General features: G+C 34.4%; 1 protein-coding gene across 5 annotated transcripts in view; it reads right to left on the bottom strand.

Annotated features, from left to right (window-relative positions):
- Positions 1-803: 803 nt before the first annotated feature.
- The window catches only part of CCDC91 (coiled-coil domain containing 91), a 527,068-nt gene continuing 506,523 nt past the window's right edge, over positions 804-21,348 (bottom strand). For all 5 annotated transcript variants that reach the window (XM_051961141.1, XM_051961140.1, XM_051961143.1 and 2 more), the window contains one exon: positions 804-1,943. In XM_051961141.1, coding sequence (XP_051817101.1) covers positions 1,797-1,943 — 147 coding nt within the window. In that variant the 3' untranslated portion in view covers positions 804-1,796. The remainder of the gene's footprint in view (positions 1,944-21,348) is intronic.

Here is a 21,348-nt window from a genome sequence, read left to right as displayed (position 1 = left end):
ACAAGATCAATGCTGAGTGTTAAATTTCACTGTCTAGACTTTGAATGATATATAACATTTCAAAATACAACACTCTTTCATCATATCACCTAAGTCTTACTATGCCCAGCTGATATTTCTGAACAATCCTCAAGGATAGATTTAGGGAAAGTATATTGTTGCAATCCAATTTTGGCTGCAACTGTATGAGAGATTATGAAAAAGTCCACATTTCAGAGAAGTGATTGAAGGTAAAACTCTGGGAACTGAGTATGTGACCAATAAAAAGCCAGTCTGGCAAGGACTCTTTGGGTCACTCTGGCCCTGACTACCATTTCATAAGAATAGAGATCTCATCAGAAAGCATCCCCTTGCCTTTCCCTCCCCTTTCAGTTTCCACTATGTGCCAACACACTATTGCTGTCTTGTCATCAGTAAACTTTTTCCAATTTACTTTTTTTTAAACTGGCATAGGAAAACTTAAAAAAATATTATAATAGATGAAAAAGAGATGAAGACCTAATTTATTGCAGCCTCAAACCCTAATTTATATGTGCACACAGAATATAGTAGCCCAGAAAGCAGGAGATTTTAATGAGGTGCCCCCTGTCTTTATGATCCCTTTCTCTTTCTTGGAATATGATAGATGGATGGATGAAGTCTGTTTAGCCTTTAGGCTCATCAGCTATACTCAGGTCTTTACTTGAACTTGCAAAAGAGAACCTGAATAATTTTTTAATCATTTAAAATAAACACCACACAAACATACCCTGGAGGCTCTGGCTAGAAGTATATAAATACATAGAGGAATTAATCATATAATCTTAATATTCCAGGAGATATTTTTATTGCTGTAAGAAAGTTCAGGACATATGAAAGCTGAAGCATCACAGATATAGTAAGATAAACATTTATATAAATCCAATGACAGAAAAAAATTAAACTTCTGTGTGAACATTGAAAAATGTGAAAAACACCTATCAACAGAGGCACAAATCTATTACATTTGAGGTACTCATCATAAATTAAGCACATTCAGAATTATGGGAAAACTATTCCTTCTGCCTCAATTAGAACTTGAAATCCTAAAATTCTTTCATTAAATCAAGTGCAAGGTTCAATTTTTATATAAAAAAGCAATTTAATTGTTTCATAATGATTTTTGAAGAACATATATGTATATATAGACACATATATACATGTATATGTATACACATCATATATATAGATATATACATACATACATACACTATGTTCTTTTCCTTTCAGCATGTGCTTCAACAGGACAGTAAAATTAATATAAAATTCTTAAATTTTCTCTTTTCCTTTCTTGTTATTTATTTTCTATTCACTGGCAAAAAGTATCATTAAATAACTGAAAAAATGGTCAGGAAAACTCAGATCTTTATATCCAAATTCCAAGGAGGTAACTACATAATACCGAAACTTGGGCCTCTTCCTATGCTAAAAGAAGAAATAAATTATATAATCATATGCTAGCATCTTGTAAAAAGCCATATTGAGGCAATAAGTTATGATATTCATTACTTTTGCCAAACTTGCCAATAACAGGCCACTGGAGGCTATAAATTTTGCCACATAAGTTTAAGTTTTGATCATGTGGTATTTTTAATTACTTTAAATGCCATATGCTTAAAAGGAAAGCAAATAAGAAAACAAAACAAACCAGATCACTGCCATTCTTTTAAATATTGTTTTATCTTATCCTTAAACTTGTATTATAATCCCTAATATTTTAAAAGCAAAAGAAAAAGCATCTTTGTAATTCACAGAATGTAAATTAAGACCCCAATGATCTAGTCCCTGTCAGTGCTGGTCAACTTTTCCTGTTCTTCTTCTGTTGAAGCTGGTTCTTCAGAGATTAAAGAATTCAATTGTTTCTGGGCACAAGAAAGAAAGAGTTCCAAAGTTGACAGGTTTCTCTGACGAATCACTTGATCAAGCTATGGATTTTGTTTAAAAAGAGAAAACAATGCCACTTAGAACATTTGAAATAAACAGTTTGAAAGGAAATGCATTTTAATAGAAAAACTAGGAATTTTACTTTCTATTATTCTGAATAATGCATTAAATTTAATTAAAATTATGCCATTTATCTGGTTTGGCTATTTTAAATGATATAAGAACAAGTAAATTATAAGTTAATAAACTTCTTAAAGTGATAACTTTTTTTTTAAATAAATACAACATTATTTCCTTCCCTTTTAGAGGAGAGACACAGAAGTAGGATGGAGCATAAGTTGTAAATATAACACATTATTTTATTTTGCTTGAGAACCTACAATGAGAATTAATAAAGTAATAATATGTAATATTGTAATAATAAAGTAATAAATGATTCAAGTAACAAGTGAAGGAAACAAGAGATTCATTCCATCTCTGTGCTGGTTGGAGGCAGAAGAAAACAGAGGCAGAGGCTGAAAGACCAGAACCTTTGGATTTGGAGATATTCGGAGGGCTCTATGCTAAACCGGCTGAGTTTTGAGAAGAATAAGAACTCCAACATTTGAACTCCAACATTTTGAGTTGGTGAGTGTGTGATATAATTATTAAGTAGGGAACTTCAGAATGAGGAAGCTACCAAAGGAAGTTTGAATTTTTTCTGAATGTTGTTTAGAACCCTAAGCGATTGACTTGCCCAGGTTCATGAATCAGCAATGTCTCAGAAATGGAACTTGAACCCACATCTTCATGGCTGTACATGGCATGTACAAAGGCTGTAATCCTCTATGCCTTTCAAATAGAAAGGAACTTAAAAGAACCTTTTGTCTAACCCCCAATAGAATACCCGATTACCATGCGATATAACATAATTCACATTGTACACAACATAGCATATAAGACTGGGGCAGTTTTCTCAATTGCTGAGAATACTGTTAAGAAAAAAAAATTAAGATTTTAATAACTAGAGGAGGAAAGCGTGTGTGTGTGTGTGTGTGTGTGTGTGTGTGTGTGTGTGTGTAACTTTTTTGTTTTTCAGAAGTGTGGTATGCTAGAAGACATAACTAGGATTACAACAGAAAAGTTTACAGGCATCAATGTGATAGTTTCATATGGACATTATAATAGGCTATGAAAATAATTAAAATGTTTGACAAGCTACTTATGTTGAAAAGTCCCTTCTAAATCTAATATTCTATGAGTTTTTATATTTTTAACTTAGTGCAGGCTTTTTTTTTTAATGATTGTCCTTATAGGTCATTTTTTTTAAAATTGAGCATCTATCATAAGCAGGAAATTAATTATGTTAATCTTTAGTAGAGATACGTAGATGGATAAAACACAGGCCCTGCCCTTAAAGACCTGAAAACTGAAGAGGGAAAATTAGGTATGAACATAATTTGATAATACTAAATAAAAGGTATGAATAAAGTACAAGAAGTTTCCGAGTAAGTAGAGGAGTTTTGTAACAGTTTAGATGCACCTTGAGGAAAAGGGAGGATTTTTGGCAAGTAAACATACAGAGGAAATGTAAACTTATTAATAGAGGCTTGAAAGCTTGTCAAGGGAAGAACAAATAGTATAGTTGAACAGAAGTTCATGCCTAGAGTATATAAATGTGGTAGTGGGAGATGAGAATAGAAAAGTAAATTAGTGCCATAAAGAGGGAGGTCTTGGCCAAGGAATGCAAACTTTAGTTTTTTATATATTGAAGAGCATATCATTTTCTTACCACCCTCCCCTTATTAACCATTAGTTTAAAATTTTGAGCAAAGGAGTTATATGATCAGGATTAGGTTGCAGCACACATTGGTGGACTCAGATAATGAGTAGAAATAGGGATTCTGTTTAATTAACCAATCAATAGTCATTTGTTAAGTGTTTATGATGTACCTGGAACTATGCTAAGCCCTAGGGATATAAATTACAGCAGAATCTTGAAAAAGCCTAGTTTCTGATACCAATGAATTTACATCCTAATTGAGAAGACAACATGTAAGGTTCAAATGATCAGGAGGGGACTAAGAAGGCTTCCTCCAGAAGGTGATATTTAAGCTGAGCCTTGAAAGAAAATAGGGATGGTAAGAGATGGGAGGCGAGGAAGGTAAACATTTCATTGCCATATATAGGAGGCTATGGCTGCAATTCAAGTGAGAAGTAATGAGAAAATCAGAGTGGTAGTAAGAGAAATGAAAGGGAAGAAATGAATGTGAGATTCGAAGAGATAAAATTGGCAAGACAATAAATGCCTGAATGTAAGACAAGAGAAAGGAAGTTGATGCTGAAGTTTTGAATCTGAAAAAATGTTAGTACCATTAGCAAGAATAAAAAAATTAGGAAGAGTGGGTTTGGATGGTGATATGACAAGATCAGTTGAGAAATAATAGTTATATATATGACAAGATCAGTTGAGAAATAATATATATATATGCTCAATATGAACTTTAGCATCAGACCTCAAAAAATGAGATATAGAGCTCAAATTTCATGTTTTTAAAAATATACATATATTTCAAGTGCCAGAAACAGGCATATAATGTTGAATTAGTGTTGGAACATAAGTGATTTTTTAGAGTTTACATAAGTTAAAGGAATCTCATGACTATATTTTTATTTGAAAACTATTGGGATTAGCTAATGTCAAATCCTGCTTTGCAGAATACTATATAATTCTGTATGTAGTCACATATGGTGAACCTGGCAGACATGGTGACCTCCAAAAATATACAAAATATCTATGCAGACCTTCCTTTATGGATAGTTGGAAAGCTGACAGTAAACAGTAAAACAGTTAAAAAAAAAAGCTGGCTTTAATTTCCTTGAATATTGTTGAAATTCAGAAGAATCATTATGACATTTCCTTTTAAAATAGGTTTTGAAAGAACTGCTGGAATGCTGGTTTTTAGATGTTAGGTAAAGAATTTTGGAAAATTTAGACTAAATTCACAGTTTTAAGGAATCTCCAAGAATTTGACCAATTGCTGTTAGTATATTTATTTAACCTAAACTTATGTAGTTCATATACTGCAGTTTTAAAAATTAAAGCCCAGGTCTTCCGGGGACAGAGCCAAGGTGGCAGAGAGGACATACATTTCTTTCTGGCCTTCTCCTACAACCCTAGGACTAATTAGCTCTAGATCAGCAGAATCCACAAATATTGAAAATTCAACAAATTGCCAGCAGAAGATAATTTCGAAGATTGCCAGAAATGGTCTGTTCCAAATGGAAACAGGTGGCAACTAAGCAGAAGCAGCTGAGCACAGTCACCAGCACAGACAGCACAGAATCCCGGGGAAGTGCAGACTTCATAGGTCATGTGGACTCTGCAAGGCAGTGTGGACTCCATGTTGGGGAGAATATACGGAAATGAATCTATATGTATCTACAATAGTGTTGGCCAATCTGTCCTAGTTGCAAGCCAGTATATAAGCAGAGAAGTTATAAAACATCCAACATAAGCACAAAAGGTCAATAGTGAACCCTGGCCAGAATCTCATGAGACCTGGCCACACCCACCCAGCACCTGGAGTGTGTCAGTACACAGTGCAGCTGTGGCTGCTTATAAAGGAAGCTGCTGCTTATAGAGGAATCTTGAAAAACCTCCCCTGTCCTAAAAGCAGACCTTAAGTTTTTGTTTTTTTTAATGAGTAAAAAAGTAAACAGAACTCTGATGATAGACAGCTTTTATGGTGAAAGAGAAGAGATTTCAAACCCTGAGGAGACTAAAAACAGATTGTCTCCAGATGAAGCTCCAAAAGGTGATATAACCTGATCCCCATCACCTAAGGCTCTCCTAGAAGAAATTTAAAAGGATCTATAAAGAGAGCTAGAAGAAAAATAGGGAAAAGAAATGAAAACTTGGCAAGAGGGTTTAGAAAAGGCATATAACTCATTAAAAAATAGATTTGATAAAACAGAAAAAGAAAGCAACTCCCAGAAAAACAGAATTTATGGAACAGAAAAAGAAAAAAAGTTCCTTAAAAAGCAGAATTTGTGAAATGGGAAAAAAATAACACCTAAAAAACCAGAATTTGGGAAATAAAAAAAAATCCATAGAACAAAACAACTCATTTAAAATTTCAATTGGATAAATACAAAAAGTAAAAAAAAAAAAAAAAAGTAAATGAAGAAAACAATTCACTAAAATTCAGAATTGAACAAATGGAAATGAATGACTCAAAGAAACAACAAGAATCAGTCAAACAAAACCAAAAAAATGAAAAACTAGGAAAAATGTAAAATACTAAATGGGAAACAAGCAATCTGGAAAATAGATCTAGAAGAGACAATCTAAGGATTATTGGAAATACATGAAAAAAGAGCCTAGACATTATTTTTCAGGAAGTCATCAAAGAGAACTGCCCAGATATCATAGAATCAGAAGGTAAAATAACCATTGAAAGATTTCACTGTACACCTCCTGAAAAAGACCTCAAAATCAAAACTCTAAGGAATATTGTGCCTAACTTTCACAACTATTGGACCAAGGAAAAATATTATAAGCAGCCAGAAAGAAACAATTCAAGTACCAAGGAGCCACAATAAGGATTATGCAGGACCTAGCAGCTTCCACTTAAAGGATTGAAGGACCTGGAATCTGATATTCTAAAAGGCAAAGGAATTTGGAATGCAGCCAAGAATAAATTACCCTGCTAAACTGAGCATTTTCTTTCAGGGAAGAAGATGGACATTCAATGAAACTGCTGAATTCCATGTATTTTTGATGAAAAGACCAGAGCTAAACAAAAAATTTGAACTCCAAATATAGAACTCAAGGGAAGCATAAAAAGGTAAAAAAAAAAAAAAAAAAAAAAAAAAAACTTGAGAACTGTATTACTGTTATGGGTATACATAGAGAGTACATGTATAATCTGATTTTACTGTTATAATATAAAAAAGAAATTAGAAGTGGAAAGGGGATTGTGACAGAAAAAAAAGAGGAATGGAGGTAAAAATGAGAGAAATTACATCTCAGGAAGAGGCAAAGAAAATCTATGATAATTGAGGGAATTTTCCTATAGAAAAGTAAGAGAAGAAAAGGGAAAAGAAAAGGGGTAGGCTAAATAGAAGAGAAAACAGAAATAGTAGGAGAAAGGTATAACAAAAGGGGAGGGTCTCTAAAGGAGGAGGAGTGTTTGAGACAAGTAGGATGTTGGAATCTTCACAAACTGCTAACTCATTAGAGTTGATAGATTATTTATCCGATCTTACAAGAAGATGTTTTGGGCCAGAACCTGAAACAAGGTAGAACTAATTGATACAATGCTTGTGTTCACACCTTTACTCATTGGAGTTCACAAGTATGGGAGATTCACAAAATTAATTGTGTAACTTTGTGAATTCACACCTCCCTTGAAGCTTTTAGGGCCAGAGAGTACTATGGGAGAAAACCCATAATCCCTCTCTCTCATATCCCACAATTCCTCTCTCTCATATAAAAGAAACAGACAGAGGCTCTCGGACAGATTTGAGCTGAATTACGCCAGAAGCCCTCTCTCAGAGGCAAGACAGATTCAACTTGGAGCTGAATTGGAGGCTGAAGAAAGCAGAGACAGAAGCAAAGGATAATCTTCAAGAGCTCTTGGAATCAAGCAGACAGATAGGCCTCTAAGCTAACTGGGCTATATTGGAGACAATAAAAAATCTGAACTTTTATCACCTGCTGCATTTGGGGTAATTATTGATCTGAACTGATACTAAGGCTGCCTCCAGAAAATCTCCCTGAGAAACCAACCTGCCCTCTCTCCCAGAGAGAACCTTTATATTATTTTAAAGAAGAAAAAGAACACCACAGTAGTCCTCATAAATGACATACTGAGGAGGAGGTAAAGGAGAAAAAGGAAAGAGAAAAGTATAATTTGGGGTTAATAAGATGGCAGGAAATACAGAATCAGTAGTTTTAACTGTAAATGTGAATGTACACACATTCTCCCATAACTCTCCCATAAAGTGTAAGTAGATAGCAGACTGGATTAAAACCCAGAATCCTACAATATGTTATATGCAAGAAACATATTTAAAGCAGAGCAATACATACAGAGTAAAAGTAAAAGGCTGGAGCAGAATCTACTAGACCTCAAGTGAAGTTTAAAAAACTGGGATAGCCATCCTGATCTCAGATCAAGTAAAAGCAAAAATTTATCCAACTAAAAGAGAAAAAGAAGGAAACTATATCTTGCTAAAGGGTACCCTAGATAATGAATATATATTAATATATTGATATATTATATATTATATTAATAATATGAATTATTATATTAATAATATGAATATATTAAAATATATGCACCAAGTGGTGTAGAATCTAAATTCCTAAAGAAGAAGTTAAAAGAGCAGCAAGAAGAAATAGACAGCAAAACTTTAATAGTGGGAGATCTCAACCTTGCTCTCTCAGTACTAGATAAATCAAACCACAAAATAAATAAGAAAGAAGTTAAAGAGGTAAATAGAATGCTAGAAAAGCTAGATATGATAGATCTTTGGAGAAAATTGAAAGGAGACAGAAAGCAATACACTTTCTTTTTGGTAGTTCATGGAACCTATACAAAAACTGACCATATATGAGGACATAAAGACCTCAAAATCAAATGCAGAAAGAGAGAAATAGTAAATGCATTTTTTTCATATCATGGTGTAATAAATTACATTCAATAAAAAGACAGGGGGAAATAGACCAAAAAGACTAAAAAATCTCATCCTAAAAAATGAATGGGTGAAACAGCAAATCATAGACACAATCAATAATTTCATCCAAAAGAATGAAAATAATGAGAAAATACACCAAAATTTGTGGTATGCAACCAAAGTGGCAATAAGGGGAAATTTTATATCTCTAGATATTTACTTTCATGAAATAGAGAAAGAGAAGATCAATGAATTAGGCTGCAACTAAAGAAAAGCTAGAAAAAGAACAAGTTAAAAACCCCCAATCAAATTACCAATTTTTAAATTCTAAAAATAAGAGAGATTAATAAAATTAAAAGTAAAAAAAAAAGCTATTGAATTAATAAATAAAACTAAGAGTTGGTTTAATGAAAAAACCAACAAAATAGATAAACCTTAAGTTAATTTGATTAGAAAAAGGAAAAAGAAAAATCAAATTGTTAGTCTCAAAAATGAAAAGGGAGAACTATCCACCAATGAAGAGGAAATTAGAGCAATAATTATGAGTTACTTTATCCAACTTTATGCCAATAAATTTGACAATCTAAGTGAAATGGAGAAATACTTACAAAAACATAGATTGCCCAGATTAACAGAAGAGGAAATAAATTACTTAAATACTTTCATTTTAGAAAAAGAAATAGAACAAGCTATTAATCAACTCCCTAAGAAAAAATCCCCAGGACCAAATGGATTTACATGTGAATTCTACCAAACATTTAAAGAACAATTAACTCAAGACTATAAAAAGTACTTGAAAAAATAGGGAATGAAGGACTCCTCCCAAATTCCTTTTATGACACAGACATGGTATTGATACCTAAACCAGGTATGACATAGAGAAAGAAAATTATACATCAATCCTCCTAATGAATATTGATACAAAAATCTTAAACAAAATATTAGCACAGAAATTACAAAAAATCATCCCCAGGATAATACTCCACAGCCAAGTAGGATTTATAACAGGAACGCAGGGCTGGTTCAATATTAGGAAAACTATTAGCATAATTGACCATATCAATAACCAAACTAACAAATACTATATGATCACCTCAATAGATGCAGAAAAAGCATTTGATAAAATACAACAACCATTCCTATTAAAAACACTAGAGAATATAGGAATAAATGGACTTTTCTTTAAAACAGTCAGAAGCATCTATTCAAAACCATCAGTAAGCATCCTATATAATGGGGATAAAATGGAACCATTCCCAATAAGATCAGGGGTGAAACTAGGTTGCCCACTATCACCATTACTATTCAGTATTATTTTAGAAATGCTAGCTTTGGCAAAAAGAGAAGAAAAAGAGATTAAAGGAATTAGAATAGGAATCAGGAAACCAGATTATCACTCTTTGCAGATGATATGATGGTATATTTAGAGAATCCTAGAGAATGAAGTAAAAAAAAAAAAACTATTAGAAGCAATCCACAAGTTTAGCAAAATTGCAGGATACAAAATAAATCCACATAAATCATCAGCATTCTTGTACATCATTAACAAAATCCAACAGCAAGAGATACGAAGAGAAATTCCATTTAATATAACTGTCAACGGTATAAAATATTTGGGAATCTATCTGCCAAGAGAAAGTCAGGAACCAGATGAGCAAAACTACAAAACACTTTCCACATAAATAAAGTCAGATTTAACCAATTGGAAAAATATTAAATGCTCTTAGATAGGGCAAGAAAATATAATAAAAATGACAATACTACCTAAGCTAATCTATTTATTTAGTGCTATGCCAATCAGACTCTCAAAAAACTATTTTAATGACCTAGAAAAAATAACAACAAAGTTCATATGGAATAACAAAAGGTGAAGAATTTCAAGGGAACTAATGAAAAAAAAAATCAAATGAAGGTGACCTAGCTGTACCTGATCTAAAATTATATTATAAAGCAATAGTTACCAAAACCATTTGTTATTGTCTAAGAAATAGATTAGTTGATCAGTGGAATAGGTTAGGTTCACAGTACAAAATAGTCAATAACTATAGCAATCTAATGTTTGACAAACCCAAAGACCCCAGCTTTTGAGATAAGAAGTCACTATTTGACAAAAAACTGCTGGAAAAATTGGAAACTAGTATGGCAGAAAGTATGCATGGATTCACACCTAACACTGTATACCAAGATAAAGTCAAAATGGGTTCATGATTTAGACATAAAGAATGATTTTATAAACAAATTAAAAGACCAAAGGATAGTTTACCTCTCAGATTTATGGAGGAGGAAGGAATTTGTGACCAAAGAAGAATTAGAGATCATAATTGATCACAAAACAAATAATTTTGAATATATTAAGTTAAAAACTTTTTGTACAAACAAAACTAATGCGGACAAGATTAGAAGGGAAGCAATAAACTGGGAAAACAGTTTTACACCCAAAAGATCTGATAAAGGCCTCATTCCTAAAATATAGAGAGAATTGACTCATGTTTATAATAGTTCAAGTCATTCTCCAATTGATAAATGGTCAAAGGATATGAACAGACAATTTCAGATGAAGAAATTGAAACTATTTGTTGTAGCCACATGCAAAGGTGCTCCAAATCACTATTGATCATAGAAATGCATATTAAGGCAACTCTGAGATGCCACTACACACCTATCAGATTGGCTAAGATGACAGGAAATGATAATTGTGAAGACCGAGTTAGCACCCTTGATACCTTAGAATCAGCTGGAGTCAGGATAAGGAAAAGTCCTTGGTCTTTATCCTCGGTCTTTAGGGGTAGAAGTGTAGGGAATGGACACAGGATCTCCATGACCTTCCTTCTCTTCTTCTACCCCCAAAGTGACTCTGGCTTGTCTTATTCCATCCCCTAATCCTTCCCACAATTCTCTGTATACACCAAAAGATCAAACCAGCACAGAATAGTGGGAAGGTCCATTTTCCAAGCATATGCTAATAGAGTATTGTCCAATTGGTAATTAGCCTTAAGTGCTCAGTTGTCTGACCCCAGTGCATCCACTGGAGAATGGTTGAATAAGATATGCTATATGAATGTTATGGAATATTATTGTTTTATAAGATATGACCAGCAGGATGATTTCAGAAAGAATTGGAGAGACCTAGATGAACTGATGTTAAGTGAAATCATTATACACAGCAACTAAGACTATACCATGATCAATTCTGATGGACGTGGCTCTCTTCAACAATGAGATGATTCAAACGAACTCCACTTGTTCAGTGATGAAGACAGCCAGCTACAGCCAGAAGAGAACCATGGGAACAGAGTGTGGAACACAACATAGCATTCTCACTCTCTCTGTTATTTGCTTGCATTTTGTTTTCTTTTTCAGTTTTTCTTTTTCTTCCTTCTTGATCTGATTTTGCTTGTGCAGCAAGATAACTCTATAAATATTTATACATATATTGGATTTAGCATGTATTTTAACATATTTAACATGTACTGGACTACCTGCTAGTAGGAGAGAGGGTGGGTGGGTGGGGGGAACGAGGGGAAAATTTGGAACAAAAGGTTTGCTTGGGTCACTGTTAGAAAAATTAACCATGTATATGTTTTATACATAAATCTTTAATTTATAAATAAAATCTTTAATTAAAAAAAAAGAATGTGCATGTGATACCATATATGGTATGTATGTGTGTGTGTGTGTGTATATGTGTGTGTGTGTCTGTGTATACACACACATACATACATACATACCATATATGTTTTGCATTATCATGACCGAATTGTCTATTTTTAATAAATATGTAGTTTGTTTTTTTAATAAAAAATGTAGTTCACTTGTTTAAAAAATTTAAAGCCCAAAGGATAGGGAAATTTTGATTAATCTTTTAATAAAACATATCAATTACTTTCCTTGCTATGTTAGGAATCATTCTGGCAGTGGTTTAGGCAGCTTCTAAAGATTACTTCATATGTCCATATTTCTTCACAGAATTGTGTGAAGATAAAATTCTATCAAAAAAATAAATGCAAGCTTGAAATTCTGAGCACACCCTTTGAGGAAGAAGATATGAATCTGGACAGAGCTGAGTATCTAATTTGGTGGGTCTTGTCATGCATGGCATATAAGATCATGTCTGTGAGGTAGAATATTTGGGACCATTCTCTAAAAGTCAGCCAAGAGTGATGTTCTTGGCAGGTACCTGAATTTCAGCAATTTCTGTTTTATTATGCATGACCTTATTATCCTTTATTGAGGCAATACAGGCTTTGGCAAATTATTCCATTATTTTTTTACTTGGTAATGTGGAACTTAATTCTTCATTTGATGGTGTGCATCAAAGATTAATACTTTATGACACAACACTGTCAAATTTTTAATAACAACTGTGTCATATTTTCAAATTTGATATTTATTTTTCTTTAGTAATGGAGTAAATGTAAAATACTTTGCTTTCATCTTTATTTCATATTGCTTCAGCTGTTATACAGTTCTTAGGGATTCCTTTAAAAAGTTGAAAATTGGGGTCCTGAGTTTTATAAATCTCTTTGCTTTCATTTTTCTTTGATTTTAATAAATCTTTAATGGTTTCAATTTATTGGCTCCTACAAAGGTTCAGCAGAAATCCATTGATTCTTGCAGACTTTAAATTTCATAATCACTTAGTGAAAAGAAAGATCACTGCTGGCTGATCATTATCCATCTGTTATTCATATTAGATTTGCACTTACATTTATATCAGTATGTCCTGACTAAAGCAAAAAAAAAAACACAAATTTTATTTTTTGTACAATTGCATTTTATGTACAATCTCTTTCATGTAGCCATTTTGTTGCTGAGGGGCAGAGAAAGAACACTTATGAAGAAACACAAATAAAATCAGCTTAAGAAGAAACAGCTTAGATAAAATGTTGAGGAAAGACAGACTTTCCTAATAGAAAGTTGTGCATCCACCTCCAATAAAAGTAGTGAAAATGAATCTATCTGAAGGCAGATACAAAGATGGGGCCCTGGTTTTGAGGAAGCCCTGATTTGGAATAAATGAGGAGAATGGAATGGAATGGAATAGAAAGATGAGGATAAGAGGATAGGGTAGGAGACAATTTGCTACAGACAGAGGTGAGAAAGAAAACTGAATTCTAGAGAACAAAGAAACAAGGAATATTGAGAGTAGCTGCTTATATAAGATGCAATAGAGGTTTTGACAGGAGCTGATGAAAGTTGATAGGCAGGATTTGCAGCTGCTCTGCTGGTAGTTGTGCTGACTAGAAGAAAGGCACTGCTTTGCTAAGAGTGCTTGGATAGAGAAAGGCAGAATTGCTATTTAACCTAATTTGTAGCTTGAGAAAGGGAAAACTTCTCAGAGGTTCACCCACAATAATGTTTTATTTGAAGGTCAAGAGAGATATTTAGAAAATACAGGCTTTGCAAGTACTTTGCTATATAAGTATAGTTTTACTAAAAGCTGACTAGATAAAGCAGGATTCCCATACCAAAACAGTTTCTCAGCAGCTTCACCAAGACAACTATGTACTAAAGTAAACTGTCACTTCCTCAGTGGTTTAAAAGCAGCAGAGACATGAATTTGTCCTGTAGGAGAGCTGTGTCGACCAGAAAGGGAGTAAATAGCAGAAGAGTTGTTTTGCCCAAAAGATGACTCATGGTACAGATTTGGTGGGTCTTTCCATGCATGGCATATAAGATCATGTCTGTGAGGTAGAACATTTGAGACCATTCTCTTAAAATGATATTGGATTTCTCTTTTTGTAGCCAGCTCATCAGAGTGATGTCCTGGATGTATACCTGAATTTTAACAGTTTCTATTTTATTATGAAACTTATTATCCTAAAAGAGACCCAGTTTACTATCCAGAACTGTGATCTGTGTTTCCCTTTCCCATGGATACTGTGCACATTGGTGAGAGAGTATAACCTAAGTTTATGGATAGACTATATATTTATTATTTTTACTCTTCATGTGTTCAGTAAAGGTTAAGATCATTCCTACATTTCACCTTCTTTAGTAAATGTTTCATGTTTAAGAGTAAGCATCATTATGATTGATTTTGTGCAAATGAGAAGGAAGATGGTAGAGGCAGAGGAGATACAATAGCAGAGTCTATTCTATCCCTTGTCAAACACAGGATTACTCCTAGTACCCTGAGGAAAAAAAATTTTTAATTGCATAGCAATTGTTGTGGCCAGTTGTTTCTATGAGGATACCATTCTGACCTGTCAAAATGAATGAGGTGAAATAAATGATCTAGTGTATAGAGAAAGAGAAAGGGGTAGAATGCAGCTGCCATATTGAGGGCTACAAAAAAAAAAACAGAAAAAAGTAAAATAAAGGAAACCCTTTCTGTTTCTGTGTTTTAGCATTTTATTTGCTGTACCACAATGGGAAGGATAATGAAGTAATAATGCTCATCAAATAAAAAATTTCAAAATCAATAAAAAATTTTAAGAAAAATTTTTAAATGAAAATGTTGATTAAGAATTATTTCTTTCTGTCTCCTGAAATTCTGCTATGTAAAATATCATATACGAAGAAGAAACATTCAGTAGATGAATCTTTTCATATATTGGTTTCAATATTTTTTGTTCTTTAACACAATGGTCAAAGGTCCAACTATGCTATTCCTCATTCAATAAACTTTAGTGGCTTCCTATTACCTCCAGGATTGGCTACCAAAATTTCTAACTTTCAATTCTGTCATAATCTAACTCTCCCCATTCCCCTACCTTTCCAGGGTTCTTACATTATTACTGGGTTTATAGCCAAGGAAATCATTAATCAAAAAAAAATCATAAAAAGGACCTACATGTGCAAAAATGTTTGTAGCAGCTTTTTTTGTGGTAGCAAAGAATTGAAAAATGGGTAGAGATGTCCATCAAATGGGGAATGGCTGAACAAGTTGTGGTATGTGAAGGTAACAGAATTTTACTGTTCTATAAAACATTAATGAACAAGTTGATTTTAGAAAGGCCTGGAAAGATTTACACAAACTAATGCTGAGCTAAACAAGCAGAACCAGGAATACATACAGCAAGAATGTGTGATGATCAACTATAAAAAACTTGGTTCTTCTCAGTGCTTCAGTGATCCAAAGCAATCCCAATAGATTTTGGACAAAAAATGCCATCTGCATACAGGAAAAAGAACCAAGGAGACTGAACATAAATTCACACATGCTATGTTCACTTTTTTTTTTCTGGTGTTGTTTTTCTTTTAATCTCTCCCATAGTTTTTCCCTTTTACTCTGATTTTTCTCTTACAACACAAAGCCACTTGTATTAAATATAAATAAATTTAATAGAAAAAATTAATTAAAGAAAATTATCATGAAGTAATAGAACAAGAGGGGAAAGTAAAAAGAGAAAAGATCCACCGATTACCATTTGAAAGAGATCTTACAAGGAAAACATGCAGGAACAACACTACTAAATTTTGAAGTCCCTAGATCAAAGACAAAATTTTACAAGAAACAACAAAAAAATTCAAACATATTGGAGCTAACAATTAAAATAATATAGGACCTATCAGTAGCTACACTAATTGGGCAATCAAAAGAACTTTCATCTTCTAAAATATATAAAGAAATAAAAGTAGGAGGGAATAGGATAAGGCAGGTCATAGAAAAGTACAGAGATTAATGGAAGTGGGATCAGGTGTATAGATTAATAGAAAAGGGATAAAGGGAGAAGGAAAGGGTAGAGGAAGAGCATAAGGGAGGGATCTTTAGGGTGGGGAGTATATAAAATAATAGCAAAGTAAGCTAGCCAGTAAAAGTGAAGTAGAAGAATTAGCAAGAATAGGAAACAAGAGATAATGCATATGTGTGTGTGCATATGTATGTGTATATATATAATGTATGTAATCATAAATATATGAATGTATAGGTGCTTAACTGTAAACTGTCTAAAAGATGTGGGAGGGAAGAAAGGGGGAAAAGAATAAAATAAAAAGTATATAGCAGGGAACAACCACCAAAAAAAAAAAAAAAACTTACAAGGAAGCAAAGAAAAGATGTACAATTCTGAATAAAATGTGTTCTATTACTAAATGTTTTGTTGAAATGAAAATTTGTTACATATTTTGAATCCTCTCAAGTTCACATGCCAATTTTTTCTTAAATTTTAAATAAAGAGAAATTTAAACAAAAACTGCTGTTGCTTTTTTATTACTTATTTCAAGTTAAATGATGAGGGTCACTCCAACTTCTTGATTTTATTTTTCAAATAGCATTTTATTCTTTCTCAATTAATATGCTAAGATAATATTTTGGTATTCGTTTTTTACAAGATTTGGAGCTCCATTTTTTTCTTCCTCTTTCCCTTTTCCTGAATTGTTAGGCAATTTAATATATATAATATGTGGTATCATGTAAAATATATGATCATATTAGTTACTGTTGTAAAAGAAAAAACAGATCAAAGGAAAAAAAACCATGAAAAATAATTAAATTATTTTATTTTAAGTTTCATTCTGCATTTTCAGAGTTTATCAGTTCTTATTTTGATATGGATAGCATTTATTTTCCTTTGTGAGTCCTTTATACTCGGATCATTGTGTTTCTGAGAATAGCTGAGTTATTGACAGTTGGTCATCACAAAATGTTGCTGATACTGTACATAATGTTTCTGGGTTCTGCTCACTTAATTTTGCATCAGTTCACAACTCTCCAGATTCTTTCTGAAATCTACTTGTTCATCATTTCTTATTGAAATTGATTCCATTCCTCTCATACGCCATTCTTGTTCAGCCATTCCACAATTGATGGGCATCTCTTCAGTTTCTAACACTTTTCTTCTATGAAAAGGGCTGCTATAAATATTTTTGCACATGTAGTTACTTTTCCCTTGTTTTTGATCTCTTTATGATATAGATTTAATACTGGCTAGATTAAAGGGTATGCACAGGTTGGTTGTTCTTTGGGTATAGTTCCAATTTGCTTTCCCGAATGACTATATCAGTTCATAACTCCTCCAATCATGCAATAATGTCCCAATTTTCCCACATTCTCTCCAACATTAATTATTTTTCTTTTTTTATCATTAGCCAATCTAAAGGATGTAAAGGAGTTCCACAGTTTTTTAATTTGCATTTCTCTGATCAAAAGTCATTTAGAGCACTTCTCCTTATGCCTATGGCTAGCTTTGATTCCTTCATTTGAAAACTATCTGTTCATATCCTTTCACCATTTATTAATTGAGGAATGACTTGAATTATTTTTTTAAGTTTTTATTGAAATGGATAAAATTCATGGGAGGAAAAGTCCACTCATAAAATTATCTACATGGTAAGAATGGAGTAGAGGTTTGGTGAGGAAGAGTGGGGCTCTGGTAATGAATAGGTGAGAACATGCTCTCAGCTCAGGACTCCCCAAGAAGGGGTCCATGAAAAGGGGCAACTTGGAAAAAGGTGGGAATTTGCTGACTTTTCACAAATAACTGGAAATATACCACCACCCAATCTGTAAAAGATATTTCTAAGAGAACCATTTACATTCATGGGGACATAAACTGGAAGGAAACTTTGAGGTCTGCTGCAATCCATTTTGCAGTTGAGTAAACTGAGCCTTCAGTTACCTTGACTCAAAGGTCCCATGCATCAGGGAAAATTCTCAAACTATCCTTTTGACTTTCAACGACCCAACCTCTCAGTTTCTTCCAGTGCCCTTTTACCATTTTCCACATTGGACTTCTTGATATTTCTTAAAGATCCATATTCACAGCTCTTGGACCCCCATCTTAAGGCTTCCTCTGGGACTTTGCTAAAATCTCACTTTCTACAAGAAACCCTTTCTCAATTCTTTTTCCTAGTGCCTTCCTTCTGATGATCAATTCCCTACTGATCTACGATTTGTTTGTAAATTGTGGTTTCTATGTTGTATCCCCAATTAATTAGGGCAGGCCTATTTTTGGCTTTTCTTTATAACTTTAGCTGTTAGTTCAGGGCCTGGCACAACTTTTTTTTTTTTTTCAGTCATATCTGACTCTGTGACCCCATTTAGATTTTCCTGGCAAAGATACTTTGCCATTTCCTTCTCTAGCTTGTTTTACAGAAAAAGAAATTGAGGTGAACAGGATTAAGTGACTTGTCTCAGGATCACATAGCTGGTAATTGTCTGAGGCTAAATTTGAACTCGGGTAGATGAAATTTTCTGACTACAGACCCAGCACTCTATCCACTGAGTCAACTAGCCTAATAGATGTGGATGCTTAATAAATACTGTCAGGGATCATCTTGTCCAAATCTTCCATTGCACAGAGAAACTGAAGTCCTTGTCTGGACATAGTTAATAAGAGAGTCAAGATGAACAGTAATGTTCCAGATCCAAAACCACCCTGGGACTCTTGCTACTAAACCTGATTTCTTCATTTCCCTTTTCCCAGTCCCAAAATGCACTTGCAGATCCCCCCTAAGCAAAAGAATAAATTTAGTAATGACTGAAACATTAATTTAGCAGACAATACTTCTAACAGATTTCCCCAGTGACAACAATGTGGGATGAAGCAAAAGTATAACTTCATGGCCCTGCAGGGATTTCCCACTATTCCAAGCTAATCCAGGAACTTAACTTTTTCCAACATTTAAAAAAACAACACATCTGGGTGGTGGAGTAGATAGAGCACTGGCCATGGAGTCAGGAGGCTAAGTTCAAATCAGACTAGCTATGTGATGCTGGGCTTAACCCCAACTTAACCCCAACAACACCTCAACAGCCTCCAAAAACTTTTGGCTAAGCAAGCAGGGCTCAGCTTCCTTAATGTTTTCCAACTATCTTAAGGGCCCCAGCACAGTTGGACTGTGCTGCCCTTAAATTCTCCCTGACCAGTTCTTGGACCATGTACAATTCCACTGGAGGCTAAGATTAGGTGATGTTTTCATGTTAGGGCTGCCCACAACAATGCCAGCCTCTTTAAATTTTGGAGTGAGTTTCTGTGGCCCCTTTTGCAGGTTGGGAAGGTTTCTTTGAAGGATTCTACATACTTAAAGTTTTTACAGGTTTGTTTTTTCTCAGTATGATCATTTCATGTAGTTTTGCCATTTTAGAAGTGGAAGGACTTTGGATTTTGCCCATGGTTACATGTGCTATCAATGGTGTAATTTGAATCCCTGGATATCGACAGGGTGCTGGTCCCAAACACATTTCTTCCATTGCCATGAAGAGGTGCCTTGTCCAATGTTCCATGAAAATCAAGTCTTTTCCTACGTGTCTGGGGGAGCTTTTAATTGGTCATTTAACTCCTTTGGGGGGTAGTCCCCTTTATTTTTGAATTTCTGTTCTTCTAAATTGTAGTACGGTAGGATTTCTGAGACCCCACTGAGATAAGAGTTAAAACTGAATTACTTGTCTCTGGCCAAAACCACACAGACCTTTTGTTTCTATTATAAGCTGCTAGTAATGACCTTGGAAGTCATTCCCCCCCCCCCCGAAAAAAAGTATAGGGAGACCCAGAAAGATAATTTTTTAAGGTTACAAAGGTGACAAAATCCTGAACTCAAATTTGAGGTTTTCCTTTTTTTTTTCTTTCTACAAACTATCTCTTGGTTCAGAAAGAAGGAATCTTTGGTATAGAAAAGAAAAGTATTTAGGTCTCCCGAATTTCCGTGAACCTTAATCCTTGTAATACAGGCAATCAGGTTTTGTGTTAAAATTAAACTTTCAGGTGCTGCTAGGGTCTTTATAATCCAGGCAGTCCACAGGGCTGAAGCCCAAAACCCCAGCCCCAAATCTCTGACCTGATAGGAGGCTGAAGATTAGACCAAGTGGGGTTCCATGCCAGGGGCAGGGAGGCGGCTGAGGGAAGAACCAGGTTCATTCAGCTAGGACCCCATCAGTGAAAGAGAGGGGCTGCAGTTTAGACCACCCAAAAAGGTGGAACTCCCATATGGCAAAGAAGAGCACTGAAAGCTGCGGGGCTGTAGGTCTGGTGTTTCTAGCCCAGGGTCTGTTCTACCTCAGGGTGGAGAGATACCCTCCTTCTTCATGGGCCCGGCCTTGGAGTCCCCCCACTTTCTGGCTACTGCTGCTGTTGGAAACACTTTGACTGGCGGTTCTTAAACTATACCTAGACTCGGGATTCTGGGATGTTGACTTTGCCCACCACATTCTCTTACATGAAAATATCAGGATACCAAGTCTTAGAAAAAAGGCCTTCTAGGATGTCAAGTTGAGCATGAGTGAATGTGGTCCACCCTTGGCATTGCTTCTGTGGCATCCCTGAATAGTCAGGTATGGATGTGCCAAGGATATCTCCAAGGCAGGTGCTGCCAGGGCCAAAGCATTAATTGAGTAATGGGTTGGGAGTGACTTGAGGTAAGAGGACATCATACTCCCAGGACTAGGGACCCAGGGGTCCAGGCTGAAGGAATGGTGGGAGTGGCCAGTTAGGGCTGCAATAAAACACCCACCTCCTAGCAATCAAGAAGGAGGATAAAGAGAAGAGGAATAAAGCCCCTCCCTCAGGAAAAAGTCTCGGGGTGGGAAAGCACTTTAGTATTCACACAGCTCCAGAGACCCAGGTAGAAAGAGGAGGGACAGAGGCTCAAAAAGAAAAGGAAGAGAAATTCAGAGAGCCAGAGTGAATGAGAGACATGAGAAGGAATTGGGATGCGATGGGAAAGCATGTAAGAAACCCTCTTTTTTTTCTGGCTTGAATTCTTACACATTTGACTTAGTTCTTTTTATATTTGAGAATCAGGCCTTTATTAGAGACATTTGCTATAAAAATTGTTCTCCAGACTTCTGCTTTCCTTCTGATCTTAGTTGTATTATTTTTGTTTGTACAAATACTTGTTGTT

This window comes from Antechinus flavipes, chromosome 5 (genome assembly GCF_016432865.1).
Source record: "Antechinus flavipes isolate AdamAnt ecotype Samford, QLD, Australia chromosome 5, AdamAnt_v2, whole genome shotgun sequence".
NCBI lineage: Eukaryota > Metazoa > Chordata > Mammalia > Dasyuromorphia > Dasyuridae > Antechinus > Antechinus flavipes.
The sequence above is the reverse complement of the archived record's forward strand: the minus strand, read 5'-3'. Positions and strand labels throughout refer to the sequence as shown.